Source organism: Mustela putorius, unplaced genomic scaffold (assembly GCF_011764305.1).
Source record: "Mustela putorius furo isolate JIRA1106 unplaced genomic scaffold, ASM1176430v1.1 tig00003845_pilon_pilon_pilon, whole genome shotgun sequence".
Taxonomy (NCBI): domain Eukaryota; kingdom Metazoa; phylum Chordata; class Mammalia; order Carnivora; family Mustelidae; genus Mustela; species Mustela putorius.
Genome location: NW_025421998.1, coordinates 57,716,451 through 57,731,448, shown reverse-complemented (window position 1 = coordinate 57,731,448; position 14,998 = coordinate 57,716,451). Strand labels below are relative to the sequence as shown.

At 39.6% G+C, this 14,998-nt stretch overlaps 1 protein-coding gene across 3 annotated transcripts in view; it reads left to right on the top strand.

Moving 5' to 3' along the window:
• Nucleotides 1-14,998, top strand: part of SKAP2 (src kinase associated phosphoprotein 2) — a 171,527-nt gene that overhangs the window by 116,606 nt on the left and 39,923 nt on the right. For all 3 annotated transcript variants that reach the window (XM_004762532.3, XM_004762531.3, XM_004762530.3), the window contains exons 8-9: nt 432-495; nt 841-978. In XM_004762532.3, the coding sequence (XP_004762589.1) occupies nt 432-495; nt 841-978 (202 nt within the window). The remainder of the gene's footprint in view (nt 1-431; nt 496-840; nt 979-14,998) is intronic.

Sequence of the window (14,998 nt, the reverse complement as noted above, 5' to 3'; positions counted from 1 at the left end):
GTTTAATAAGTTTTAAATATCTAAGATTGCAGTTGAAAGCCAGTTAATTAAGTTGTCAAGTAGTGTGTTGGAATCTGACAAGAACATTTTTAAGAAAACTGTACCCGGCAGTCTAAAGAAATTCATGGGTGTCTTCTAATTGTCAAGGGCAAATTTTGTTCATCAGTTCTGTCTTTGACATTGATGAAGAGAAGCAGCTTTTTTTTCCTGCACAGCTGCCAGCTGCTGATCAGAGTTTCAAATCCATCATCCTCTGCTTCAATTACGTAAATTTGTCAAAATTAACTGTACATTATAAGAAGCATCCTTGCAAGAAAAGTAGTACCAGACATGAAAAGAATTACTAATGGCCGTAAAGAAGTGATAAGAATGCGACATACCTTTCATTTCCATGTGGTGATTTTTCTTATTATTGTTTATTTTTTTATTAGTTCACAGCAGCTTCTCCCAAAGATGCCGAAGAATGGGTACAGCAGCTGAATTTTGTATTACAAGGTAAGAGCAATCAGTGGAACTAGTCACTGCAGTCTTTAAATATTGAATAACTGAGTGAATTTGGATTTTCATATATGGAACGTTAATGACTCCTATGAGAATGACCAAGTACCATGCTAGTCCTGATACAGACTGTTTACTTCAGATTTATTAAAGTGTTTTTTTCTATAAGTACCAACTGGAAACTTTGCAATTCACATATTTATGTAATAATCAGTTTTGGAAAATGCTTCAAGTTAAGAATATAGCCTGTGACTCTGTTGGGCTGCAGCAGTTTAGAAAATAGGGTTTTGAAAACCTCTTTTGCATCCTTAAAAAATTTGCCTCATGCAACCTATTTTTCAGACATGGGATCTGATGTTATTCCTGAAGACGATGATGAAAGAGGAGAATTATATGATGATGTTGACCATCCCTTACCAACCAGCAGCCCACCAGCAAGCAGCCAACCCATTGATGATGAAATTTACGAAGAACTCCCAGGTATCTATCATCTGGTGATTCATTTAAGGATTTTTAGGGCTTCCCCCCCACCCCGCAATGTCATATGTCATCAAGTTGACAATTTGAATGGAAATGGTGAGCTGTTAAAAACACGGACAAAGAAAATCCTCAAAAACCTATTTTATAAAAAGGGTTCTGCTTGAGGTATTTCAAGCGAGTGGATGTACACTTATGAAAAGTGAGTGGAATGTTAAAATGGAGCAGATACAGTCCTAATCTCATGGGACTTTTGGCTCATTAGCATTGTTTATGCTACATAATTTTTTAATTAAAAAATTGACTTGCCTTACAGTTTTTTCCACCAACTCACACATCATCTTTTATTTATATATCTTGGAATTTCTATTAACCAGAAATTCTGTGCACTCCCCATATGTCAGCAACTTCTGCCTCATATATTCCTTTTTGCTGTGGTGTATTGCATTGTCTTGGAGGAATATTGTTGCACCATAAACAAAGGCCTTTTGAGGCTTGAAGTTTTCTCACTTGATATTTTATCATCAGTGCGAACAAGTTTTCTTATTCTACATTTTCTGCAATTGTTTAGCGTTAATATGCCTTAGTATCTGTTCTGTAGCATAAGATTAATTGTCTATTAGCTATTTGATTTGTATTTTTGAGGGTTAAGCTAAAACAGAATAGGTATCACGGACTTAGGATACCTAGAATATGAACACATTCAGGGAATCATTGCATTACTAATACGGTAGGTTGAAATGAGCTTTTTTCTGTCTATTAAAAAAATCAATAGAGAAGAAAGAGGGATTAAGAGCAATGTGAGATTTAACCAACATCTCATGCAGAGAAGTTATTTTTCTCTGAATAGAATGACTTTTTTAAAGGATTTTATTTATTTATTTGAGAGAAAGAGAGCATGAGCAGAGTAAGGGGCAGAGGGAGAAGACTCCCGGCTGAGCAGGGAACCTGACTGTGGGGCTTGATCCTGGGACTGATGGGATTATACCCGAGCCATGGGCAGACACTTACCTGACTGAGCCACCCAGGCGCCCTGAATAGAATGATTGGACAACGTAGTATAAACCTTTAAAACTGATTTAAAAAATACTCAGAATGTTCCAAATTAACATACAGATACGATACAATTTTCAATGAAGTCAGTAGAGATAGTAATAAAAAGCACAAGGATTTTGGAGTCAAAAAATTTAAATTCTGGCTGTCCCATGTACCAGCGCAATGACCTTAAAAGTTTTCTTTTCTTTAGCCTATCATTCTTTATCTTCATCTATAAAATTCTTCTTTTTTTCTATCACTAAAATGGGGATAATATCATGATGGAGGGAATGAGCTCTCAGCACAGTGCTTGAATCATGACAAGCCCACGAAAATTCTCACATCACCGTTATTGTTTTCATTATTGTATCTGGTAAATTCTTGCAAGGGCATATATGAAAGTATAAGAATGGTTTTCTAATCAATAAGAATTAATGAATGTAATGGTATTATAAATTCAGGCACTACAGAAACTACTGAAATATGCATCTACATATTGTTTTTCACTACCCTCGAAGATAATTAGTGTAAAAGCATAATTTTGTGGGGAATAGTATTTTAAAGGAGCTGTATGTTTATAGCTCCTTCCTTTCTGATTGGTCCTAGGGAAATGGCATCTGCCATAGCATTAGTTATCTTCGAGTCGGGAAGAATATTTTCTGACTGCTTGGTTTTAGTTACACCCTATGGTTAGCCCATTTATTTTAGTTTTAAAAATGTTCAGAAGAGCTTGTGAGAATGTATAGTGAGGTAAAATGGAAGAAAGTAGGACCTTTGAACATATTACTCTCATACATCTTTTATTCCTTTAAAACCCTGCAGCGGATGGGTTATATTACAGTTGTTGGACTGACTGTTCTTTAAGTTCTGTGTTTCTTCAGCTTGACCATCCTCTCTCCACCACGCTGCCCCCCACCCTCCAAAAAACTATTGGTGAGGAATAAAGACTGAATATTCATAGTCCTCTTCCAAACAAAGGTCTAAGGAAGACCTCCTTTAAGTAGCTTAAAATCTTAAAAATATGATACATCTTTTATTTCCCTCACCACAGATGTTCTACTTCATCCCCACTTTTTTTTTTTTTTTGGCCTGAGGCCACATAATTGTTGGAAATAACTGGTTACTCTTTAAGTGGTCTTACTTCTTGCTGAGGTTCTGGAAGAAATCTAAGCTGCTCTGGGATTCCTTGCCCCTGCCTGGGATCCCAGTTGCCGTACAAAGTGATTGAGCTTTGATAGAGCCTGCTCCCGTGCCCCTGGGAAGGAGGCTGGGGTAGGCAGCTGTGGAATGTCTCCTTCTTTCTTCCCTAGTGTCCGTGAGAGCCGCTTCAATACCTGCACAGTTCAAGTCTGTCGAGGCTGAGCCAGTCACTACAGAGGGGATTTTTCTTTCTTTCTCTCTCTCTCTCTCTTTTTTTTTTTTAAAAGACTTTATTTATTTATTTGACAGATATCACAAGTAGGCAGAGAGGCAGGCAGCGAGAGAGGAGGAAGCAGGCTCCCTGCTGAGCAGAGAGCCTGATGCGGGGCTTGATCTCAAGACCCTGAGACCACGACGTGAGCTGAAGGCAGAGGTTTAACCCACTGAGCCACCCAGGCACCCCCGGAGGGGATTTTTCTTAGTGGAAGTCCTCAAGTTGTCTCTCAGACAAATACTGTTGAGGTTTTGTTTAACAAAATATCCAAAACTAGGAAGTCACTTTTCTTTCTTTAGAGAAGGATCTCTCATTCAGGGTAAGCATGGAGGGAGCTGCTTCCACTTCCCTGAGAGACGAATATAGTTTTGAGAGGAGGGGGAGGAAAGTGAAAGAGCAGAGAACACATTCAGAAACTGTTGGTATTTTTCCAGTTCTTTGTAAAGAGCTACATATCTCTGAGGTCTGACTGGTGAAATTCCAAGAATGAATTAATACTACGACAATTTTCTGTCCATTCTATATAGTCGAAAACCAAACCTCTTCGTTGGAAGATGAAGCATACAAATGTGTTTGAAGGAAAATCTAAGTATTCAACGTGTTACTTTAAGTCACAGAGTTCTTTTTCTGAGAAACTAAAGCTCTTATTCTAATAAATAAGTATTTTTGAATGTAAATAAACCTTCAGTGTTGAAGTCTCAGTAATAAGAAGGGAACATTGTTTAAAAAATCATATTATGAAATATCCCTGGAAACATGTTGAATTCTCTGGGAGTGTGAATGTTTTCCTTGTGATTGTTTTTCAGGGAGGGTCTTCAAACTTGATAACGGTCGTTTCTCTTTAATTTCTTGTTCATTAATTTTTAAGTAGCTTCGCCAAAGAATAAGAGTATGTTTGTAAGACTTCTCTGTGCGTAGGGGATTTATGCATATGTGCAGAAGAGAGGAAAGCGTGCCATTTCTGGGGAAAGGCGTCTGGCTTTTCTTCAGATACACTAACGCTTTGACATCTTTAATGTCTTGGCGCCTCTTTGCCTGGCCCACTCAGGTTTGCTCTCACAGTGACATTACTGTGGCATATTTGTGTTGGCATGACTTGTATGTTGATCAAAGTGTGTCATACAGTTTTGTAACAGTCCTGAGTTCATTTGGCTTCACCCAAATTTCCAAAGTTGGTGCTCGTTTTTTCACTAGAAATATGGAAGAACGGTTTTGTATGATTTTTGATTCTTTTTTAAAAAAGATATTTATTTATTTATTTGACAGACAGAAATCACAAGTAGGCAGAGAGGCAGGCAGAGAGAGGGGGAGGCAGGCTACCTGCGGAGCAGAGAGCCCGATGTGGGGCTTGATCCCAGGACCTTAGGATCATGACCTGAGCCAAAGGCAGAGGCTTTAACCCACTGAGCCACCCAGGTGCCCAGGTGCCCCTGATTTTTGAATCTTGAAAGAGGACAGCAGTTCTTGGGGAATGGCTGCAGAAATCAGCCTAGCATGCTCTTCTGGTGACCGTGTCACTTGATTTCTCCCCCCACTTTAAAGTCAGGAAATTGTGCAGCAACAACAATAAGCCTTTTTAAAGAGATAGACTGAATAGAATCAGCCTCGTAACAAGAGTAGTAGTAACTGCCCGTTAGCCTCTTAAATCTCCAGCTTTCAGGGGAATTGCATCTGAAACTCTTCTGCCAAGTAGACTGGAAGACAGGGCAACATGAAACAGGTGGACAAATTTCTAATTCCATTAACCTATTTTTTAAGTGTTAATTCATTTTTTTCCCCCCATGATGACAGACTGAATTATTCTGAGCCAGAAACAAAGGATATTTTTATCCTTTGGTCATTCAAATATATTTTAAATGAATTCATTCAAAGTGTCTGTGTCAGAAATGGAATGTAAAGTAAAATGCAGCTGTAAATTTCTTTTTCGATGAAAACTACTATTACATGTAAAAAAGAACAGCATTCCATTCCTTAAATTAGAAGCAGTCTCCAGCAAGTGGACACGAATGCTGACTTAATCAGAGAGTGATCGCAACCCCCCTCAAAATACATTTTAGCTTTTTTCCCTACTGAATCATCATCGTTTGTATTACCAGGTTACTATCAAGATTACAGGGGCCTCCGCAGTGTCTTTGTTAATATCAGTGGTTGGTCCTGGTTTCACGAAAGAATTTTTCTCATACCTTCTTTGGAATGTAGTGGAAAGATGCCAGTTGACTTTCACAGAACCACATACATTCAGCATTTAACATTGTTCAGGTAGCCTGCTGGCAGGCATCTTTTTTTTTTTTTTTTTTTAAACTCTGGTACTGAATTGTGAAGTTATTAAGTGTGGTGACCCAGTACCTTATATACAGTATTATAAACATATTTTTCCCAAGTAGATAACTAGATTAGAGTTAAATTTGCTGTGGTTTCAGTTCTGAACTCTGCCAAGAGGGTTATCTGAAACTCTAGAAAATAAGGGAACTGTTTATAAATGAGGGTCCTGGCACACATCTAATTGTTCATATTTTTATCGTTGCTGAATATAAATGTGATTTGAATGCTGTTTATGTTGCCTGTTGCATAACATGGCATGGAGCTTTGGAATTGTGCCTGTCATGTAGCTTTTCTCTGTCATTGGCATTGCAAATGAATTCATTCCCAGAGATTGTTTGACACATATTAAGACCCAAAATACCTGTGTATGTGCGAAAAACATAGGTCTATTGGTAGAGAGATAGCCTAACCCATTTTTACAACTTGGTATAAAAGTGGGTGGTTTTCAACCATCAGAAATTTTGGCCTTCAGGCCAAATCATTTAATGATTTAGTGTTTGGAGGCATTTTTCTTTGGTCGCCACACCTGTGTGTATGTTACAAATGTTTGGTGGGTAGAGGCCAGGGTGCTGTTGAACATCGTATAGGACACAGGACAGCCCCCCGCCCCCACAACAGAGGATTATCTGACCCCACATATCAGTAGTGGTGAGGTCGAAAAACTGTGCACAGGAATGCAATAAATAGCTTTTGGTTTATCACCTTTTTAACTGTATCTCTGGAATGGTGAAAACCCATACCCATGCTCCATATGCGTTTATTTTTGTGGACAAAACAAAAGCTTTCTTATGTTGATAAAACTAGGGTTACATTCAGTGGTTCTCGATCATATGGGACAAGCTGGACTTGCCTGTCACTCTTCCCTTCAAGGGCTTGAATTTCTGTCAGTCTTAGAGGAATGAGGAAACCATGAAAGATGAGAAAGGAAAGAAGCAGTTCCTCTTGTTGCATGAGCACAATCTGTGAAGGAAGAGCCTTTCTTGCTACTTGTATGTGTGTATCTTTCTTGTACAGAGGCATGGCTTCTAATATCCTGAGGTTCCTCTGCTTCGACCAAAGGGAGACCAGTGGGTGAGGGGTGTCTTCTGAAAGGGAGTCAGGGTGCCAGGGAGAACGCTGCCTCCAGCAGTGCCAGGCCCGTCTGAAATTTGACGCCTATGGGACTTCTCTCCCTTCTCCCTACTTGGGCACTCTTGATCCCTTGTGTCTCTTTATATCCTTCTATATACACCCTTTTCACATCTCCTGAGTGTGTTGTATTGGCTTTCTTGATACAGGAACACCGTCTTCCCGGGGATCGTGTCAGCGCTACTGTGATGCCTCTCAGACCGTCCTCTCCTTGCCCTCTTCCTCCCCATCTGCGGCTTCTCTTCCGGCTCCCCGGCTCCCCTGCACACACAGAATGCCTTTCTCTATACCTGTGGCCAGTTAATTTGTGGTGCTAGAGAGCAAGGACTTTGGAGGCAGACATATATTTGAATCCCAGTTCTGCCGCTTATTCGATACTTTATTTATTTTTTAATTTAATTAATTTTTTTTTCAGTGCTCCAAGATTCATTGTTTATGCGCCACACCCAGTGCTCCATGCAATACGTGCCCTCCACAATGCCCACCACCAGGCTCCCCCATTCCCCCATCCCCACCCCTCCAAAACCCTCAGTTTGTTTCTCAGAGTCCACAGTCTCTCGTGGTTCCTCTTTCCCTCCTATTTCCCCCAACTCCCTTCTCTCTCGGTACTTTAGCCAGAAAAAAGTGAGCACAGGGGAAGTGGCGATGGAAGGAACAAGAGCGGACAGAGACGCAGGTGAAATAGGTCTGCAGTGTTAACTACAGATTAGGTTTAAACGAGCCTTTTCTTTTAATTTAAAAAAGAAGTAAAACCAAATTTAGCTAAAAATTGAGAAGTTCAGCTGGGGCAAGAGGGAGGAGGAGGGAGTGAATGCATGCTAAATGTTCCAGAGGAGAGAAGAGAGAAATCCTGGGAAGTGCCGTCTTTGTTAGGAAACGCATGTTCAATTTCCAAGTGAGTACTAAATAAATAGGAATGCAATCGTGAAGTTCCCAAAGCAGCCGAGGGGAAATAAAAGATTTTTTTTTTTTAAAGATTTTATTTATTTGAGAGAGAATGAGAGAGGGGTTGGGAGAGAGAGCACAAGTGCCTCAGAGGGGAGGGGCAGAGGGAGAGGGAGAAGCAGTAACTGAGTACTTGATCTTTTCACACCAAGCAATCTCGAGAGTTCTTTCAAGATCGAGCTTCTCATCACCTTTGTATCGGCCTTTTCAAGCGGAGTTGTCATCCTACAGATAGGACTCACTTCCCAAGTAGAATATAAACAGATCGAGGCCGCTTTCATTTCTAATTCCTCCATGATTTCAGGGGATAGAATATGATAAAGTTTGTCGGGGCTTCACAAAAATGTATTTGCTTCTTTAGGTCCCAGAAAAAGAAACACACACACACACACACACACACACACACACACACACACATCCCCAGACCCACATGAACACACGCACCCGCAGAGCCAGACTGTGTCGAGAGATCATCAAGGCTCCACTATTTTGCAGATAGGTCAGCTGGGAATATCAGCTTCCTAAGAGGACCCAGCTGCTTACTTTAAAGCAATGATTAATAAGAATGGACAAGTTCAACAAAATGTCAGTGATAAATATAAGCACTCTTCATATCTGGCCTCGGCGAGGGCTACACGTTGAATAAATGCAAGCCTTTAAGAAAGTGGGAAAAGATCCAGTCTAACTTAAAATTTTACTTTGATTTTATTTCAGATAAGACATCTTCTGTGGATTTCCCCTTCTTTATTAGAACTCCATTAGAATTTCTGCCAAGAAATAGTCACTCCTTACAGCTAGGTCTCTGTTGGCCCCTTTGTTTCTTATTACAAGAGTTGAGATGGGGCAGGCGGGTTTTCTCACAGACAAATAAGGAAATTCAGTTGCATAGTGGCATTTTGAGCTCTCTTTGGAACCAGACCCTAAACTTCTTGGCTTCTTGTCTGGGCCTCTTTCCATATTCCTGATCCTGGTGCAAGGAGGTACAGCCTCCCTCTGCTTCTCTTTAAAAGCATGACGATGCATGGGGGAGCCATTGTTTCCTTACCTGCTTACTCATTAACCTTTGGCAATTGGACTGTATTCCTTTTTTTAAAAAAATTTTTATTATTTTTTTTATTATATTCAGCTAGCCGTTGTATAGAACACCTTTAATTTTTGATGTAGCATTCAGTGGTTCCTGAGTTGGGTAGAACACCCAGTGCTCATCACATCATGTGCCCTCCTTAATGCCCGTCACCTTGTTACTGCGTCCCCCTCCCCCCAAACCCTGTTTGTTTCCGGGCTCCATTGTCTCTCATGGTTCGTCTCCCTTCTCCCTGACCCCTGAGCTAAAACGGCCTCCTCAGAGAACTGGTATGGTCCCAGTCATTAGTTTCTGTCCTCAAATTCACCTCCAGAAGTTTTGTTTTGCTGGCCACCTCTTTCTTCTTGAAACTGTCTCCTCTGGCTTTTGCCATCTTGTTTTCCTGTTATATGTAATATTTATAAATAAGTATCTCCACGCCGTTTTTAGATTGCCTCATTTCCTGATGCTTGCTGATCGTTTCAAATTACTTTTCTATTTATCCAACATTTCTTTAATAGTGGAGCTTTTTGCTATTTGTACTTTGTTCTCTCATTATACATTCGTTTTATAATGCATTCAGTTAATAGATTCAACAAATATTTATTGAAAGCCCATTACCTACCAGGTTCTGTTCTAGCTGTTGAGGGTTTAGGCATTAAAAAAAAAAAAGACTGTCTCTAATAAGATAATTACCGATTGTAGTTAAGTGCTACGAAGATGAGGGGAAGATGTGAAAGGAGTAATTGTTTTATAGTCTGTGGTCGAGGAAGAGGTGACATTTAAACTGAAACTTGGATAAAACTGGTAAAAGCAAAAAGGCCAACGGAAGCACCCTCTAGACACAGGGAACAGGGGCAAAGACCCCAAGAGAACCAGAGCCAGAAAGAACCAGAAAGGAGGGCCACAGGTAGCCACTCAGAGAGAGATTAGAGTGGGATTGAAGAAGTAGGCAAAGTAAAACATCTAGACTAATATCTAAACCTTTAGAGCAAAGTAAAATGTCTTCACTGAGTAGCTAGTTCATCGAAACAATAATGGTTAACAATAATGGTTATCAATTAGTATGTGCCAGATAATTTCCTATGTATTATCTCACTTAATAAGTATAAATATTTTATGGTCTAGGTATTATTACTATCTCTATTTTATAGGTAAGGAAACTAAGTAGCGGAATTAGGACTTGCCTGTAGGCCTTCTGACTCTTAGCCAATAGCTACACTGCCTCCCCACAGAAAGGAAACCCGTCCTTAGCTATCAAGTGAGCAGTTACTGACACACAGGTACAAAAGACACCAGAAAGGGTAACATACCAATCAAATCTCCTCTTCACATCTGACCTCTCCTCTGAGCTTTGGCCTCATATTTCAAGTGACTTTTGGCCATCATGTCAAACTTGTATCTAAGATCAAAAGCAGCATCTGCCTTACTAATACTGCTCTTCCTCCTTTCGTCTCTATTTCTGTTAACAGCATTTATAGTCATGCAGGTTTTAAAAAATAAAACTTAAAACCACCCTTCATTCCTTCCTTGATCCCCACTCCCCTGAGCCAGTCAGTTGCCCATTGCTACCGATTCTGCCTGTGAAGCATCATCCATCCATCCCCAGCTCCCCGCTCAGCCTTCAGCCATTCCTCACCTGGGTCCTTATCAGAGCTCCCCTGTGTTCTCCCCCCCCGCCTTTGTGTATGTCTGTCTCACCAGCTGACCTGATGATCTGTTCTACACACTGCTAACAGGTTGATTTTCCTAAAACATAACATGGTTAGAGTAATCTCCTGCTCAGTAACCTTTATAGGTCTTCACTGCCTTGGGAATCAAGTCCAAGGTCACTGGCCAGGCCCAAGTTCCTTCCATGACGTGACTTACATTTACCTTTTCATTCCCATTCCCACTGCTCAGATCTTTAATCCAGACAGACTCGGTTCTTAACCATTCTTTACTCCTGCGCTGCGGTTCATCTCCATCCCTCACCACCTGCATAGTACTAGGTGCCCTGTCCTAATCCAGTACGTTGAATTAATAAAGTAATTAAAGGGCAAAAATTTACTCAAATAGCATATGGACAAAACTTTTGGTTGATATTTTCATTTTTTCATCCACTCAGTCCACAATCAAATCTACAATATTTTCCAATATAATCTCAATTTCATTAGCCACAAGATATAGAGTAGATGCTAAGATGATGAATAAATAGCCTCTATCCTCAAATATGCTGTAATTTAATCAAAAAAGTATCTCTATGAATACTAATATAGAAACACAAAACTAACCATATATAGGTAGATCTGTCAATATATCAACCTATCTAAATCACACTCTTGAATTCCAAAGTCCAATAGTGTTACTCTACACCTTGTCCATATTTTCCCTATCCATGGCCTTGTAGAACCTTTATATTCACCCATCAGGAATAATGAAAACGCTCTTTACTGATTCTGTATATTTATTACACCATTGCATATTTTTGGCATAAATATAGTATTTTCTCTAAACTCACTTAGGTAGAACCTTTGTGGTTCTTCCATTAGAAATAAAATGCCCTTGGGGCTCCTGGGTGGCACAGTTGGTTAAACATCTGACCCTTGGTTTCTGCCCAGGTCTGATCTCAGGGTCCTGAGATCCAGCCCCATGTGGGGCTCCATGCTCAGTGGGGAGTCTGTTTGAGTTTCTCTCTCCCTCTCCTTCTGCTCCTCCCTCTCTAAAATAAATAAATAAATCTTAAAAAAAAAAAAAAAAAGGAAAGAAAGAAAGAAACAAACAAAATTCCCTTGAGGATTCTATGTATTTATTGGGCACAACATAGTATTTTTAGTAAGTGTAGAATAATATAATACTTAACACAATGTAGTGTTACGGTATCGTACTAAATACAGTATTATGATGTGTCCTCTACCATTCTGGTGTTAACATTTTTATCATGAACATCTCAGCTGATGCTAGGAGACAGCATATATAAAAGAATTTAAAACCTTTTTATAGACTGATTAATTTTTCATTTAATGGGGAAAAATATTTTCAAGAAAAACTGAAATCAGAAGTTTCGCAAGTTCTATCTCCTTTTGCTACAACACATTGAATGGCTCTCCACCTCTCAAAGGACAAACCCTGTACCCCTTACTCTGGCTTCCAGAGGTTTTCCATGACTCACTGAAGCCTTACCCCTTACTCTGGCTTCCAGAGGTTTTCCATGACTCACTGAAGCCTTACATTATAGCCCATTCCCTGCTCCACTGCACCAACTCTCCAGTTTCAACAAGCTGGCTTACCCTTCATTTTCCCTGAGACATACCTTACTTTTCTTGCCTCGCATTTTTGTGCATATACTTCTGTCTGTATGGAATGTTTTTCTTTTAGTTCCGTTTCTAATGGATTGTCCTGACTTTTCAGGCTCGGATCAAATCCCATCTCCCCATAAAGCCTCTTCTGCTCATCGCAGTGTAAAGTGACTCGTGTTTCTCTTAACCTCTGTAGCACCATACATTTGGAAAACTAACCACATACGGCTTTGTGGCATTTTTTTTTATGCTGTTATCCACTATTCTAGAAATCTTCTATTACTTTATTACTTCTAGAAATCTTTCTATTACTTTGCATTACTCTATTTTCTATTACTTTGCATGTCATTTATCTAGCAAACAAATCGTTGGATCTTTATATCCTTATTATATTTACAAACTCCTTGAGGGCAGGGATCAAACCTTGTATTTCGTGGCATTCCCTCAAATGATATTTCAGCAAGTTCCCTCCTCATAAGAAGTCTATAAGTAATCCCTAAACAATACTGTCTTCAGGTAGAGGGGGTTATTAGTTAAGAGAAACTATCCCCCCCCCCTCCACGATGATTCTTTCCCTAATAACACCAATTACTGCAAAATCCCGAAAGAATGATTATACTAACCAGTATACTATCATGTACATTGAAGTATGGCTGATCTCCCAAACCTCATTAAAATCTAACCTTACTGTTCCAGGGAGCATAGTCTCAAATAAATAAATTTGTGAAATATAATACATTGAGTGATGAAAAGCTCTCATATCATCAATCTCTTGTACCATTAAAGATAGATCATCTACTGTGAGCAACAGAAACAACTTGAGTTACCGTTTCCCTGTGGTAGGCTAGTCATCTCAAGCAAGACATTTCCCAGGAAATGACATTCTCCTTTGCTCCCACTCATTCATTAAAGACCACAGGTAGAGCAGGACTAAAGAGCACAGGATCGTAACCATGGTTTTTAAAAGCTGACATCTGCAAGGACAAAACACAGGGTTTAATGTAACTAGTAAGGAAATGACGAGCTTCGTGTTTAAAAATAGGCTCGGATATGGAAAAGTTGCATATGCAGCTTACAGGCTGGTGAAATCAAGGTTAAGTATCAGAGATTAGACAGATGCTTGGGGAAGGTGTTTAAAGATTATCTCTCAAGCCACTGCTTTGATTCAATGGGCGTGGAAGAGTCCTGGGAGGGTTTAGAAGAGAAGAAGGCCGCAGTCGGGATTCAGTTTGTTCACTCCTAGTACCAGCCAAGGCTTACATGAAGTCCTTTGTTTCCCTTCTCTGCTCCACACCCTTTCCTTCAATTAAGCAAGCTCCTTTTCTCAGCCTACTGTTTACGTCCTGCTCCTGATTTCACATTGCCTGTTAAGCTGTCTCATATCCCAGATAACCTCATTTCACTTCCCTGGTCAGCCTGTGTTTTCTTTTAGAAATTACCTTATATCTTAGTTCTTCCCGGAAACCTAGCTTGAATAGGCAGGTCAAGGTGAAGGTCGTTCATATCCATAACAGAATATAATCTCTCTACATGTTGCTTAAGGTGTAACCGTAAGAGACAGTAACCCCCAGACATGTAGATATGCATGTCTAGACACTTGAAAATATGTGAGTTTTGAGCCTAGTTGTTTAATTAATATTTCTTGAGAGCCCAGCATTAATTTAAAGTTATTGTGAAATAATCATTTAGAATTCTAATAAATGAACGGAGAAAGAGCAGTGAAGAAAATGAAACAAAACAAAACAGGAAAAGAGAAAAAAGCCTAACTTCTATATGAGTAATTCAGCCACTGACTATTAGTGCAACAAGTTATTTTTTAAAAGTTTTTATTTATATTAGTTAGCATGCAGTGTAGTATTTGTTCAGGTACACAACACAGTACACTTCTTTTTCCCCCTCATCAATTTCACCCGTCCCCCTGATGCACCTCCCCTCTGACAACCATCAGTTTGTTCTGTGGTTAAGGGTCTGATTGTTGGTTTGCCTCTCTTTTTTTCCCTCTATGATTGTTTTGTTTCTTAAATTCCACATCTGAATGAAATCATATGGTATTTGCCTTTCTCTAACTTATTTTGCTTAGCATGATACCCTCTAGTTCCATCCACGTCACAGGCAACAAATTATTATCAATTATCATGCAATGAAGATTTATTGGACAGCTGTTCTGTGTCAGGCACGGTGCTTGGCATTGGGGATACAGGACCCCCCAATAAAACTCAGATTTGTTAAATAGCAATATAAAATATTCTGTAAGAAATAGTTTGGGAAAAGTAATCAGAGACTGAAGAAGGACTGATAAGAAACAGTGATCACAGCCAAGTGTCTGTTGGTAGATGGTATGTATGTCTGAAAGGATCATACCCCGTGAACAAAATGTGGTTGTGAACACCACCTAGGGAGCATTCTGAAGGTGAAAGTGACATGGTCAAGGTCAGAGGGTTTGTTAAATGAACACCCTTTCAAAAAAATATTCAGGTGGGGTAACTAGGTATATATTTGGAAGAGATCAGATGATAGCATATTCATGTCGCAAGGGAAAAAGGGGAATTTGTATTCCTGAAAAGATTTAACAAAGAGCAAACAAGAAAGAGAAAGACTTTTAAAAACAACTACCAAGCCCCTTTAACATTTAAACTCCCCCCCCCAACAACAACAACAAAAGACTTTCCAAAGGAAGTGGTGGAAGAAACCCCATTGCTTGAGACATTAAAAACCAGATGGTCCAAAGCCCCAGAAAATACTCACGCGGGATCAATCCTTCACTGGGTGAAAGCAGAGGGACCAGTGCAACTTGTGTTTTGAATTTCTAGATTAGCAGTGCTATGAAAATAAAGATTT